The sequence below is a fragment of the Pelecanus crispus genome, chromosome 6, assembly GCF_030463565.1.
Source record: "Pelecanus crispus isolate bPelCri1 chromosome 6, bPelCri1.pri, whole genome shotgun sequence".
Lineage (NCBI taxonomy): Eukaryota > Metazoa > Chordata > Aves > Pelecaniformes > Pelecanidae > Pelecanus > Pelecanus crispus.
Genome location: NC_134648.1, coordinates 21,950,723 through 21,965,658, shown reverse-complemented (window position 1 = coordinate 21,965,658; position 14,936 = coordinate 21,950,723). Strand labels below are relative to the sequence as shown.

At 43.7% G+C, this 14,936-nt stretch overlaps 1 protein-coding gene across 1 annotated transcript; it reads right to left on the bottom strand.

The window, feature by feature from the left end:
* Positions 1–1,201: 1,201 nt before the first annotated feature.
* Positions 1,202–8,373, bottom strand: C6H11orf24 (chromosome 6 C11orf24 homolog). Its single transcript, XM_009477638.2, has 3 exons — positions 8,217–8,373; positions 3,581–3,697; positions 1,202–2,374 (listed from the first exon to the last, which is right to left on the bottom strand). Exons 1-3 carry the CDS (start codon positions 8,371–8,373, stop codon positions 1,224–1,226), a joined length of 1,425 nt encoding a protein of 474 aa, XP_009475913.1. The 3' UTR covers positions 1,202–1,223.
* Between the last annotated feature and the right edge of the window lie 6,563 nt (positions 8,374–14,936).

Sequence of the window (14,936 nt, the reverse complement as noted above, 5' to 3'; positions counted from 1 at the left end):
GGCACGATCTCTTCGCTAGTCCTGCTGGCCATACTATTCCTGATGCAGGCCAGGGTGCTGTTGGCCTTCTTGACCACCTGAGCACACTGCTGGCTCATGTTCAGCCAGCTGTCAACCAACACCCCCAAGTCCTTTTCTGCTGGACAGCTTTCCAGCCACTCTTCCCCAAGCCTGTAGCGCTGCATGGGGTTGTTGTGACCCAAGTGCAGGACCCGGCACTTGGCCTTGTTAAACCTCATACAGTTGGCCTTGGCCCATCGATCCAGTCTGTCCAGGTCCCTCTGCAGGGCCATCCTACCCTCGAGCAGATCGACACTCCGACCCAACTTGGTGTCATCTGCAAACTTACTGAGGGCACACTCAATCCCCTCATCCAGATTGTTGATAAAGATGTTAAACAAGACTGGCCCCAAAACTGAGTCCTGGGGAACACCACTTGTGACCAGTTGCCAACTGGATTTAACTCTGTTCACCACAACTCTCTGGGTTCGGCCACTCAGCCAGTTTTTTACCCAGCACCAAAAGCGCACTTGCCTGCTTCTGAACTGGCAGGGACAGGCATGAAAACAGAAATGCAACAAGATATGCCCTTCCTGGGCCCCATTTATTAAGTGAATACAAAAATAAGATCATTTAAGTGCAGAGGCACAGTAATCTGCTCCACGGTAAACAGAGTTTACAATGCCTTGTAAACAGACCTCTTTACAAGCAAGAAGCATACTGAAACATGATACACATTGGACTAAAAGTTCCCTGTTGCAGCAATACTCCACACTTCTTATCTGGCAATTTCAGAGCAATTCGCAAAAGGTGAGAGCACCCTTTGCTCTGTTTTCTTCTGGTGTTTTCATTCATGAAACAAATGAAATACAAGGAACTTGCAATGTAAACATCTGAAAAAGCACCACAGCATTTTCCGAGGATGATTGCTTACCCCTTGTTAGGTTTGTTTTGCAGTGAAAAAGAATGGCCACAGCTACTGTGCATTATGGAAGTTTTAAAAATGACTACTCTTTTTTTTTTTTTCAGTAACATGTTGCACAGTTGAATAAAAAATATTTTTTTTTCCTTAATACAGTACATGGCATTTCTCCTCAATTGCACCAGAAGTAACTTTGGAAGCACTTTCAGTTTGTGTTATAGGCAAATAGGAAAGAAAAACAAGTCAGGCAAGCTTTCAATCTCCTTTCCATCTCCCTGCCCACTCTTTTATCCCCACCCTTTCACATCTCTGAGTCCACATACATTCCATTGATCAGGTAATCCACTTGTGTGTAATCCTTCTTCTTGTAGCTCTCATAGGCCTGCATAAGGAAAAGAACTATAACAGTTATGAAAAAAACCATACCAACTAAAAGCACTGCAAGAAGCAAGCTTTTATCCACTAAGTATTGAGTCAGGGGCTCGGCAGCGATGAGAAAATACTCATTGTCCATGTCCTGAGTTTCTGCAAGGCCCGAAGCTGTTGTTTTGTGTGGATCTGCTGGAGTTGTGGTTGTTGAAAAAATGTGAGATGGTGACTTTATCCCATGCCCAGTCGTAGTTTCTGCTGTAGAGGCACCTCTTGTAGAGCCCACAAGAGAAGTCGATTTACTCAAGGATGTTGTGGCTGTACTTGCTTCTGGCCCTAGATATAGCAATGTAATGCCAGGCAGTGGACTTGCGGAGCGTGAACTCTCCAAGTGGGTGAGTGCTGTGGCATGAGTGGAAGCAGTGGAAGATGTTCCCGTATCCTGCAGGATGAGGGTGGTCAATGTTGTGCTCAGTGTCTTCAGGCCAGCTCTGACAGTGGAGGGGCTACTAGAGCGGGGAGTGCTGGTGGTGGTGGCTGAGTTAAACTGCTCTGTTTGAGGTATTTGAGTACCTGCTTCAGAAATGACAGTGAGGGGAGCAGAAGTAGAAGTGGGGGACAATACTGAGACAGAGCTACTATTTCCTGATTTTTCAGTGGTGGCCACAAGCTTGGTGATGTGGCTGGAAGTGGAAGCAGAGATGTTACCAGAAGCAGGAGAAGAGGCATTGGCTTCAGCAAGGAGACCAGAACCTCCAGGGACATTTGAGGCTTTGGCAATTGTTTCATAAGCGGTACTGAGGACAGTTGCGTTTGTAATGTTTATTATTACAGCTGTGGCAGTGGTGGTGGTCACGGTGGTGGTGGCAGCATTGCTTGCAATTGCTTTTCTTGCATTTGTTGTTACATCTTCACTCCCAAGCCCAAGCAAATGCCTCAAGTGAATCTTGCGAGTCCAAGCAGTTGAGGAAAGCATGTTTTCCACATTGTGTCGATCAGCCTGTGCATTCACCATCCTGTCCTTTTTCTGTGGATAGCTTTGGTGGTGAAACAGGACTGTCTCCCTCTTGCCACCGACAATTTCTTCAAAAAGACAAAACCAGTAAGTTTCATAAGAATAAAACTCTCAAGCTCAAATCTGACCTCATACCCCCAACAGGCAAACCAGAACATGTATTCTGCAGTACATGTAGTACAACTGGAATAAATCAGTCCTGAAGTCAGCAAGAACATGAAAACTCAGACCCCTGCCTTTATTGCACATAATTCCTTTGGGGTTGGTTTTTTGTTTGTTTGTTTGTTTTGGGTTTTTTTTGGGGGGGTGGGGGGTGGGTGTTTGTCTTTTGCCACAGACCTCTGGTGTTTGCCCAGCTAGGGAATTAATTCCACAAAAGGGGAGTAATGAAGTACAGAGCAACAACGCAGAAGCACATTATCAACAGGAACAGCGTCACGAATGCCAGCTCCTGAAAAGACGACTCATGCTTTCAAAGTTACACAGCATCGACAAAGCCTTCATGCTTAGATTTATAACTTTCATCTCTCAAAACTGACTGGAAATTTCTGCTTACACCTTCATACTTCGGGATAATTTCCTTCACAGCTAGTGATCTAGATTTATAGTGATATAAATCCCTGCTTATTAAAGGTCTGGTTGCTATGTTGCAGAGAAACCTTTGCCAAACCAAAAGAACCATGAACAAACTTTCTTTTTTTTAAACTTGGGTACAGTGAACTCTTGGACCATACTTTAGAAGATCGATTCCCCAATTACCAACAAGCTCCCTTTTGTTATCATGTCACTTAATTAAAATTGAAGACCCTCATACCAGAAAGTCACCATCAGCAATTGCTGCTAAGGCTGCTCTGATTATAGAAGATATTATAGATCTGGCAGAAAATCTTGGCAATCTTAGAAAAAACAATGCCAAGACATTTTCCTTTCTCCTAAAAAATATAAATATATCTGTTACGCCTTTATTTTCCAAAGGACACCGTGTGGAGTGCAAATGGCCCGAATGAATGATGTGTTCAACATGGAGACAAACTGTTACTCAGTAACAGTTATAAGAGTAACTCAAAGACACATCATGCACACATAAGTGCCAGAGCCCCTAGAAAGCTAGTGAAACAGTTTTTCCAGTGAACCAGCTTTACCTACAGAATAATCCTACAGGCATTTCACAACTCATCTCCCTCAGCTGAAAGTCAGTCAAGGTCTAAACACAGGCATTTAAAGCAAAAGGACTAGGATCCGGGATTTGGCAGGAGTGTGAGGCATGGCATTACCTCCAAGCAGAGCTTTGATGTCTTGTTCTCTGGCATTCTGGCACATGCTCAGCTGGTGACACTGCAAGAGGATGCAGCGATTCTGGTAGGGCACAGACCAATTACAGTGACGGTTACCTGAAAAGAGCAGAGAAAATTGGTCGCTACACACAGTATACTGAACACACTGCTTCATGGCTCTAATTAAAGAATTAAAAATAACCCCGATAGCTGGAAGGACTGGCTTTAAAGGATCCTGACTCAGCCTTAGTGAAAATAACTGGAAAGCCAATGAAATCAATATAGCAGCTGCAGCCTACCTACCTGCTTGTCTTCTGACCAACATCTTTTAACAACAGCAATTCACTCACCCAGACAGGGACAAAGAGGGTAGACTACAGTTTGGACCCATCTAAATGCTAGCATTCATCTAGATGTCTTAATGAGGGGAAAAAAAAAAGTGAGCTGAAACTGAGAAGACACCCATCTCATCACCCATAGGGGACAGCTCTCACCTCAGTGCTTGGAGTTACACAGAAATTTACTCTTCATTCGGTGAACAATGATACCATTAGCCATGGGAGCCATCCAGAAATTCTCTTTTAGTAAGTCAAATCCCAACACAAGCTAAATAAACTCATCACAGCAGGAACTGTCTCCTGGCATCCCTTTGAACTCACTAACTTCTTTCTGGGTGTGTCTACACACACACAACCAAGCTTTGAGGGAAGGAATGAACCTCCTTTAACCAGCGCTGAGCAGACATCTCAAACACTGCGCCAAAGTTTTGGGCTCCCCAGCATACAAGAGCAGTATTAACATACTGGAGTGAGTCCAAGGAAGACTACTAGATGTCTGAGGGGCTGAAGCAGATGATTTACAGGAAATCCCAACTCAACATCAAGGGAAAAAATTAGTTTCCACCACGAGGGCAGTCAAACACTGGGCTGGCGGCCAGAGAGGTGGTACACTCTCCATCAGGTCTTGAACAGCCAGATCTAAGTTGGGTTCAGACCAAAGACCTTCAAAAGGTCCCTTCCTGCCTAAATTATGCTATGATTTTATGTAATGTCACAGTAGCATGCAATTAATTTCTGGGACACATGCTGTAACAAAAAAAACATGGAAGAAGATAACACAGTGCTCAGTATGGGATGAAGCACATGTGTGCCCAACTGACCACCCATCAGTGGATTAAAGGGAATTTAAGTTTATGGTAAGATTAATTAATTTCTGTGTTTCGCTCGAAGCATGAGAAAGGGCAAAGAACATGCCTATGTGGTACATATGGCTATATTTAAAGCTCTTATCTACAAAGAGAGTTACCCTCAACTGAGGATTAAGGCTATGGGAAGCTTGAACTTTTCATTAAAAAAACATTTATGTTACCACAGTTATTAAAAGGGCTTGTGGAAAATTTATGAACTTGGGAGAAATCCCTGTACCAGCAACTGCAGTCTGTTTTGACAGCCCTAAAGAAACTAGGAAAGGTGGAATTTTACTGACTTTGATAAAACGTTAAGAAAGTGACTGAAACCATTCAAAGCCTTTAAAAATGGTACTTTAAAAGCGATAAAATGAAAAGCTTCAACAGTCATACAGAACAGGAGATACAACAGCAGCCCTTCAAGAAATTAAAATCCACTCCTCAGAAATGAAAGCATGTTTAGATGTGCTCTGATTTCCAATCCCACTTCCTGTCCCTCACTTGATAAGCCATGCTAGTGGAGAAATGCAGACCATCTACTACTGTAAATCATGCCATTTCTCACTTCTTGTGAAGGGGAAAACAAAAAACCAACAGCATATCAAGATTGCATTGGCTACCTATCTAAGTCAGTCAGTTCAGAAAGGTCAAGAGACTAATGGGGTCAGCATGGTTAAAGCACCCTGGTTTCTGCTGCCATCAGGATGGTATCCAGCTGCTCATGACTTCCCTGTTGCTCCCCAGGACAACCAGATACCTCTATTAAGCTGGAATGATTCATACTCCCTTTGATGCAACTCCAGATTGAGGCTCCAGGGGATGTGTCCACTGCAAGATACATGCCACCCAGTGGCTCTTTTTTGCTCACTTCCAACTGGGAGGGGGCAGGGGGAAGAAAGTGGCTCTTCAGAGCTATTCTGAAAGGAAACCATGTAGGCAGACACCAAGGTCTTGCCCTACCAAACTGGTTTATTTAATTTTTAAACCTGCTGTTACTGGAAAGAAATCGCAGATGCCCAAAGGCAAGCAGAAGCCAGGTAAGCAGATGTATTGTGGAAGTAGGGAGCAGGAATATTTGCTCTTGCAGCCACATCATATTTTCCCTTTATTTTCCCCAGAGCATGCAAGATAGCCCAGGATTATGGCCAAGTGGCTCTGTTCTCAGAGCCAGACTGCTCAGATGGCCCAGATGTTCCCCTCCAGCCCTCAACTGGCCACCATAGAAGAAACTTGGGAGAGCTCGGAATATGGCTGGGGATGCAAAGGGAAGAGCACGAGCTTATCTTACCTCCCAACATGGGTTCACCATGTTCACCAAGCATTTGGGAATCCTGGATTGCCAGATCTTTGCTAAGATGGGCACTTTTGCCATCATGTATATCACCCTAGCAGCATCTGGAGACTTGATGCCATTGTGTTAGACAACATATGGAGGTTAGAGTTACTACCCATGCTGTCAGCTCTAGAAAGTTTTGCTGCTTTTATTAGCATGTAATTGAGGTGTCAAACTGTCTCATGATATTGGTACAATCATTTTGTGATGTGTTAGTTTGCTAACTACATATGCTGGCCTCTGGTGTGGATATTCAAAGGCAAAACTGGAACAGCTAGACGAGCAACCATTCCCTTTTTTACAGGGCACATCTGAGACATGAATGTAGTATCAAAAGTAGTTCTTTTTGTGATAGTTGCGCTACTTCTCTAAGTTAGTGATGTCATATCAGCAAGGGTATAAATTACATCTACAGAAGAGAGCCTAACCAGCTAGGAATGTTATTTTTCTACTTCTCCAAGCAATGTAGCTATGAAGACATCTCCCATGCAACTTAACACTGTAATACCTTAAAAAAATCACTGCTTCTTTACTGACAGTTACATAGTTGTAACCATTCTGACATCTAAGCCTCAGGCCTCATGTCTGTAGTGAAAGAAAGCACAAAAATAAATATACTTGGGGAAGGTGAGAATGGAGAACGACAGCAGTAAAGCTAATCTTAAAACCTAAAGCTAATCAGAAAAAAAAAAAAAAAAAAAAAAAAAAAAAAGACATTTCAGGTCCTTCTCTCCAGATGATCTCTCTGCACATGGCTATACATTTATGTCAAGAGCTTGTATCTTTCCCATTTCCCTTTACACCAGGTTGTGCAACAGACTGGCCATCAAAAAAAAAAAAAAAGGAATTAAATTGCTTCAGTGGGTTTAATACAGAATGTAAAACCTGAAAAGGTTTATGCTTTTGGGTTAGTTTTGAGTGGTTTCCTGAAGATGGAACAGGTCACCTAATTCTAGAGGCTCAAAACCCTCTGCCCAACAAAGCTAACACTCAACTGGACTTGCTCTGCACAAAACACGTCAGGAGAGAACAAGGTGAAGGGTATAAAAAAAGTGGCTGAAGTCAACAACAGGGCAAAATATGCACTCAGATCATCTCCCAGCCCTGATCACAGACTAACTAAATTCCTTATGTCCCTCCTCTGGAAGGGGCAGCTGATAGCACCTTTCCTACCCTTATCAAGATATCAGGAGGTTGAGATGACATGTGCACAGTGTTTAGAGATTCTCAGGTGGAACAGACAAACATGCAGTGCTTCAGACTGTAAGTGTGTGTGTTCACAGTCAGTGTGAACGTGTCATAAAGCAGAAGCTAAAGTTTCACAGCTCTAGTGCCTGGGAGACAAACCCACTCATATTTTACCTCCTAAATAAAAAGCTTGCTTTTTTCCACTATGAATGGATGTCTCATGTTTAAAATAAAGGTTTGAAACCACTGGGCATTAAAAAAAGACATCTTTATGATGTTCCTATCAGTCTGATTGTCAGGCATTCATCCACCTGATCCAAGGTCTCATCTTCACCACAGCATCACCAGTTGTTTGTAGGTGCTACAAGCTTTCACATGTGGCTACATAAGATAGAGTCCTTCATAAGGACAACTCTGAAAGACTCATTGAGAAGTTTAATGCTTTTTAAGGACATCTCAGAGGTAGACAGCAGAAGGCTCATCTCCCCAGACTTGTTTAACCTTGAGATTGGTTGCAGGATATAACTGGTTTCTTCTAAGGCAGAAAAAACACACATAAATACCAGTGAGCAAAGACTACTCATTCCACTGCAGCTGTCTATAACAGCACTGTTCACTTGCAAACATCTGGCAGCATGGAATAATCATTCTTCAAGTCAAGTGACCTAACACTGCATGCTACCAGTGCACACCAAGCTCACGTTCATGCTGTTTCTTACATAAGCTAGAAGGGCCCTGAGAAATAGTTGTTCTGGATTCAATTTAACCAAAGCTGTCAGAAGTTATTTAGCACCACAGGACTGCACAGAGAAGCCATAACTGTAAATGCCTGTAAACAACTGGAATTAAGAAAGATAGTTGTCAGGGAAGGAGACCTTTAAGGAACAGAAAACCCAGATGGCATTCCAACTAAAGGACAAGAACCTCACCTGAAGCACCTGGGCTTTGACAAGCCTGCCTGCACTGCTTTTCAGTTGCAAGCCTGTTCATTCGCACTACATGGACTCCTCTCCGTCTCAGGACAGAAAACCTGTGTTCACATACACAGAAGGAAATCAGCATGAAGAATACAATGGCAGTCCACATCTTCAGGGTTGGCCTTGCAGGGAGGCTTCTCTTCCCAGGAGCAATTCTTTCTTATATCACTTTCAGATCCACTGCAATATATAACTATTAACAGAAAAAAAAAAGATTATTAATTTATGTCGAGAGTGTTCTACTAAACACACTCGTATCAGCAGGAATAGAAAAAAAAAAAGTACAAAAAGCAGGCAAGTATCATTACACACAACATAACAGGCAATGACACAGAGGCAGGAGGAGAACAGACCATTCCCAAACTCACAGAGAGGCTCTTTCTTTGGAAAGGGTACTTTGCTCTTCTTACCTCAGGCCCCAATGGAGAACAGCTCAAGTCAAAAGCCATGTGTACAAAGCCAAACTCAAAGCTCACAGGCATACGGCAACACAGATACGATGCCTTCTGACTCACTCTGGGACCCTTAATGTTGTTCCCAGGCTCAGCAGAAGGGTTTGCACCAGCTTGAGCACACTGATAATACGGGGAAGTATAGTCCTGGCCCTACCTTTACACCAAGTCAGTCAAAACATAAAGCAGAATGAAGCCCCCATAATCAAGGAGGAAGCAGTTAACAACCTGCTATGCCACTTGGATGCTCACAAGTCTATGGGGCTGGATGGGATCCACCTGAGAGTACTGAGGGAGCTGGCACAGGAGCTTGCCAAGCCACTCTCCATCATCTATCAGCAGTCCTGGTTAACAGGGGAGGTCCCTGATGACTGCAGGCTTGCCAATGTGACTCCCATCTACAAGAAGGGCCAGAAGGAGTATCCGGGGAACTACAGGCCTGTTGGCCTGACCTTGGTGCCAGGGAAGATTATGGAGTGGTTCATCTTGAGTACACTCAACAGGCATGTGCAGGTCAACCAGGGGATCAGGCCCAGCCAGCATGGGTTCATGAAAGGCAGGTCCTACTTGACCAACCTGATCTCCTTCTATGACCTGGTGACCCACCTGGTGGATGAGGGAAAGGCTGCGGATGTCATTTACTTGGACTTTAGCAAAGCCTTTGACACCGTCTCCCATAGCATTCTCCTAAGGAAGCTGGTGGCTCATGGCTTGGACGGGTGTACTCTTCGCTGGATAAAACACTGGCTGGATGGCTGAGCCCAGAGAGTAGTGGTGAACAGAGTTAAATCCAGTTGGCAACTGGTCACAAGTGGTGTTCCCCAGGACTCAGTTTTGGGGCCAGTCTTGTTTAACATCTTTATCAACAATCTGGATGAGGGGATTGAGTGTGCCCTCAGTAAGTTTGCAGATGACACCAAGTTGGGTCAGAGTGTCGATCTGCTCGAGGGTAGGATGGCCCTGCAGAGGGACCTGGACAGACTGGATCGATGGGCCAAGGCCAACTGTATGAGGTTCAACAAGGCCAAGTGCCAGGTCCTGCACTTGGGTCACAACAACCCCATGCAGCGCTACAGGCTTGGGGAAGAGTGGCTGGAAAGCTGTCCAGCAGAAAAGGACTTGGGGGTGTTGGTTGACAGCTGGCTGAACATGAGCCAGCAGTGTGCTCAGGTGGTCAAGAAGGCCAACAGCATCCTGGCTTGTATCAGGAATAGTATGGCCAGCAGGACTAGCGAAGAGATCGTGCCCCTGTACTCGGCACTGGTGAGGCCGCACCTCAAATACCGTGTCCAGTTTTGGGCCCCTCGATACAAGAAAGACATTGAGGTGCTGGAGTGTGTTCAGAGAAGGGGAACAAAGCTGGTGAAGGGTCTGGAGCACGGGTCTTATGAGGAGCAGCTGAGGGAACTGGGGTTGTTTAGTGTGGAGAAGAGGAGGCTGAGGGGAGACCTTATTGCTCTCTCCAACTACCTGAGAGGAGGTTGTAGCGAGGTGGGTGTTGGTCTCTTCTCCCAAGTTAGAAGTGATAGGACGAGAGGAAATGGGCTCAAGCTGCACCAGGGGAGATTTAGATTGGATATTAGGAAAAATTTCTTCATGGAAAGAGTAGTCAAGCATTGGAACAGGCTGCCCAGAGAGGTGGTGGAGTCACCATCCCTGGAAGTGTTCAAAAAACGGGTAGACGTGGCACTTTGGGACATGGTTTAGTGGGCATGGTGGTGTTGGACTGATGGTTGGACTGATGATCTTAGAGATCCTTTCCAACCTTAATGATTCCTAGTTTTTACATTCATTAAAAAATAATCCAGCCACCAAGCCAGGAAACATGAGATTATAACGCTACCCTTAATTGGTTTAGTGGGGGAGTTGGTAGTCTTAGGTTAATGATTGGACTGGATGATCTTAAGGGTCTTTTCCAACCTAAACAATTCTATGATTCTATGATGACTCTATGAAAACGAAGCAAATGAAATGAAAATGAAGTCGATTCCTACTTTGATTTTCCTGCTGAATGCAAAAATCCTAAAAGAAACTGACTGAAAAAAAGCAAAAGCCAGTATTTCAAGGTCTTCCAAGACATTACACAGACACATCAGCTGTTACTTTGTCCCAATGAATGGGCTGTCATCCTTGAAGCTACTGGTGCAGCTCCCATTGACTTCAGAGCAGATCATCAGCTTCTGCCTGGATTTACCCACTTGTTTCCAAGACTTTTTAAAGCTTTATATGAGCTTCCAAACAGTTCAGCCTGAACCAGACCAATTGTAAGTCTCTTCCCCAAGCAGATTTTAAGGGCAACCCTTCCTCATCACTGAAGCAAGCTTTAGCCCTCATCCTGCACTTATGAAGAGAAATGTCAGGGCCTTCAAACAGTGTTGAGATTCAACTTTGCATGACTTCTCAGAGGTGTACATGACAACTGCTGTTGGAAGACACAAAGGCAGTTCACAATACAGAATGAACAGCATGTGTGAATGGTATAAATAGCACAGTCATCAGTAACATGTGTAAGACCCTGATTTAGCCATCCATGCAAGAAGTTTGTCCCTGAGCTCTCAACTCCAGTCCCAACCACACTTGTGAATTTAAGAGTCTGATTAAGAGCCTTTCTTAACTCCAAGAAAGTGCAAGATAATTGTTATTAGCTTTGACTCCCAGATTACAAGATTTTGATGCTTCATACCATTAAACTTTTGTTTCCAAATTTTCCTCCTTACTCTACATCCTAAAGCCCCGAACAGGGTAACAGAGTTTTAGCCTCAAAACCACCCTGCCTGAAAAAGAGTCAAATAGAAACAGCTACCTCAAGCTTCACTAAGGACACACAACATACCGGTCCACATTGCACTATCAAAGAGTCAGAGATGGGGACAAACCTTGATACTAAAATGCAGTGCCTCGAAGTCCGCATCCCTAGTTACCCTACAAGTTCCCTAAGGAACTCAAAGCCTCCTTCCTGCCCTTTTATTTATTCTAGTAAAAAGGGTTATTTTGCCTGTTGAAAATAGATGGAGCATTTCTACATCTTCTGCTCTCCCAGAAAGCAGGGGAACCTGAAAGGACCAGCCTGTAGGGTACTTGCACCACTGACCTTAGTTCATGCACTCCTCTGTGGCTTTCTGCCTGGAGTAAGTGTGCACAGCATCATGCTCGTTTTGTGCAAGCACATTTCTCACTGCAGCCAAAAGTTCATGCCTGGTCATCCCACCTGGCAGCCAGAAATATTTCTAAGTCTGACCTGACAATAGAAGTCTTGGCAGGGAAAGGCAGCTTACCAGCCCCATCTAGTCCTGTGTACCAGAGACTGTGCCTGGTGTCCAGCCAGCACCAGGTTCGACGGGGTCTCTCTCCCACTTCACACTGCATGTGCACAGTGCAGACTGACTTTGCTCATTGCTTCTCATCACTTGCTCTTCCAAGTGCACCTTAGTGGGAGTTAAAAGAATCAGCGCAGGAGAGAAGATGACCTGCACAATACACAACTGCAGCCCCTGCAACATCGTACACAGGCACTGGCTTCTCAGGAAAGCAGCCCCACATTTTCGGCAGGGAATTGGTAATATGAATCCATGTTATTCAGCCACGTTAAACTTAAATACTGTTGCTGCTGTTCTGAATTACAGGGCACTTCCGCAAGGTTGCCTTAGCCTTTCGCACATCCTTGCTGTCACTCTTAGCATATGCTGTACTTTAATCATTGAAAACTCCAGTTGACAAGACTGGGAGCAAGGGAGAAAGCAGGTGAAGATGTGAAATACTCTGCCCACAAGAGATTCTCCTAGAGCAGATGGATCCTTATTGCTGACAGACAGCAAAAGTTTGCTTTAAACTCCAAATCCTTCAACTTAAAGCAAGCAATTTGGGTTCCCTCGTGGGCACTATAGGTACCTCACCAAGACACTGAGAGCACTGTTTGTCAACCTGCACTCCCACCATGTTATGCAGAAATAAGTGCACTTTTTGTAAAGTTCACAGGTCACAAGCAGAGATTCAGCAAGCAGTATCTGGCTCCCAGAAAAAAAGAAAAAAATACATCATTAAGAGTAAATTTTACATTTTAAAGAGAGTCCAGCTTACGTTTGCTGTCCCTTTTCAAGGTAAAAGGCTTACAAGAAGCAATATTTTATAGCCTAAGAAGTGACTCTGAGAATGAATGAATGAATTGGCTGTGCAATAATGTATGCATTTACTGTTTTAAAGAAAATAGTAAAGATTAACAGCAATGAATACAAACACAGAGCACTCTCTTATAATAGGGTTTTTTTTTCCTACCGTTTACTAATACCTTTGTAGCTATACTGACCAACCCTCTAAAGAATAAACATCTTCCATTGCTTTTTGGAAATGCAGATATAGGACCATTATATCTATGCATAAATACTATAATTATTAGTATAGTTAAAATCTCAGTCTTTTAGGACAAGTAAAATAATTAATCTCAACTGACCCAAGAACTGTATATATTTGTAAGATCAAATGTTGATCACACTCAGTATCTAGAAGCTGTTGCATCAACACAGCCGTCTGTCCCCTATGCAGAGATGCTTTTTATTCCCAACAACATTAACTCACCAGAAGTCCTTCCCATCACAGCTGACCAGTTCCACTTGACTGCAACAGCTCCAGAGGAAAGCAAAATCCCAGTAAATGCTTCTCACCTCTTCCAAAGCACCTGGCAGCCTTTCTGGATTAGGCCAGCACCAGTTAGGCGGGGCATGTGTTGAGCTCAGACACAAGAGGTTTATCTCCCCTTTCCCTCTCACTAAACACAGTCTCCTCAGGGGCCAACTGATAATCGTTCCCCCAAGGTGCACAAACTTACAAGCTTTTAATAATTTTAAATGTTCTTTAGCCAATTATAAAAATCCCTTTATGAACTGCAGAGTGAGCTTGTGAAGTAGACAAACACAATACACAAACTGTAAGTACAGCAGACAGGCAAACAGCTCACTTGCAAGTCCAGTGAGAGGATAACCAGATGCAGCCATACCTTAATGCAGTCCAGATGATGCTTGGTATTAAATACCAGAAAACCTCCAGCTAGGGGGTTGGGTTTTTTTTTTTCTTCCACCATAGCACAATCCCATACATTCAGAACAAGAGCCGCAATTACTTGCGGATCACTTTTCTCAACTTAACAACTGTCTTTTATAATTACAAACAATAAGCTTTATTTCTGCCTTCCCATCACGCTTCTACATCACACAACTATGTCCCAGAAAAGCACCAGCTACAGCTTCTTCTCCAGATCATGTTTCTTCCCAAGAAGAAACCATCCTCTGACTGTTGGAGACAAAGCAAAGGAAGAGATAAACACTACTGTTCCCACAAGAAGTAATTTTGAGAAATCAGGGCAAAATTCACTCTTTGAGCACTACCTTCTCCATCAGTAGAGCATCCCCAAGGAATTTAGAAGTCAAACTAAACCACAAAAGACAGCAACAAATAAAATCTGGGAAAGGACTACACTCTGAAAAGTGCAAAGTTTACTTTTACCATCTGTGGCTAAAACTCAGCATGGAACAAGCACACTGGAAAACTAGAATAACTTTGAGTCAACAACTGAGTGACTGACAACTTTGCAATGTACACAGACATCCAGAGGGCATTGCCTGCTAGGTTTCAGAAGCATTCTTCCCTTCTTGCTGATCTCCCTGTGCTAGAGCCAAGGAATTTGTGCAAGCAAAAAAAAAATTCAAAGTGTTATTTCAAACAACAATGATTGGGGTGATGTTGCAAGAACGCATTGAAGCCTTTGGAATATCAGTTGTTCCTGGTTAAGCAGCTCCAAGGTGCATGCAGTGACTGCACCAAGGACAAAGGAGAGATGTAGAACTAGACAAAAAAAACATGGAAAAAGCAAGTGTGCATGTTAGAGATCACAGGTGCAAAGCAAATCATTTAGGGCAACACATGCTCCTTTGAGCTGTCATTGAAGACCCAGCAGACACTGCCCCAATACTCATAATTACAAGCGTGCATGGACTAGGCATGAAATAAGGTCAAAGAGCTGCAAAGAAATCTTCTATCCTCAGTATAACAGCAAAGCAGGGAAAACAAGGGTGGAATACTTTTTGCAGACAACAATGCTACTCTCCCGTCAAACTGAGGCCTGGTTTCAACTTCCAATTGCTGCTAAACACTCCACGTGTTGCCAGCTCTCAAAACAAGTGCTGTATTTCACTCTTTAGAAAAACAGAATTAAACCAGATTTTGCTAA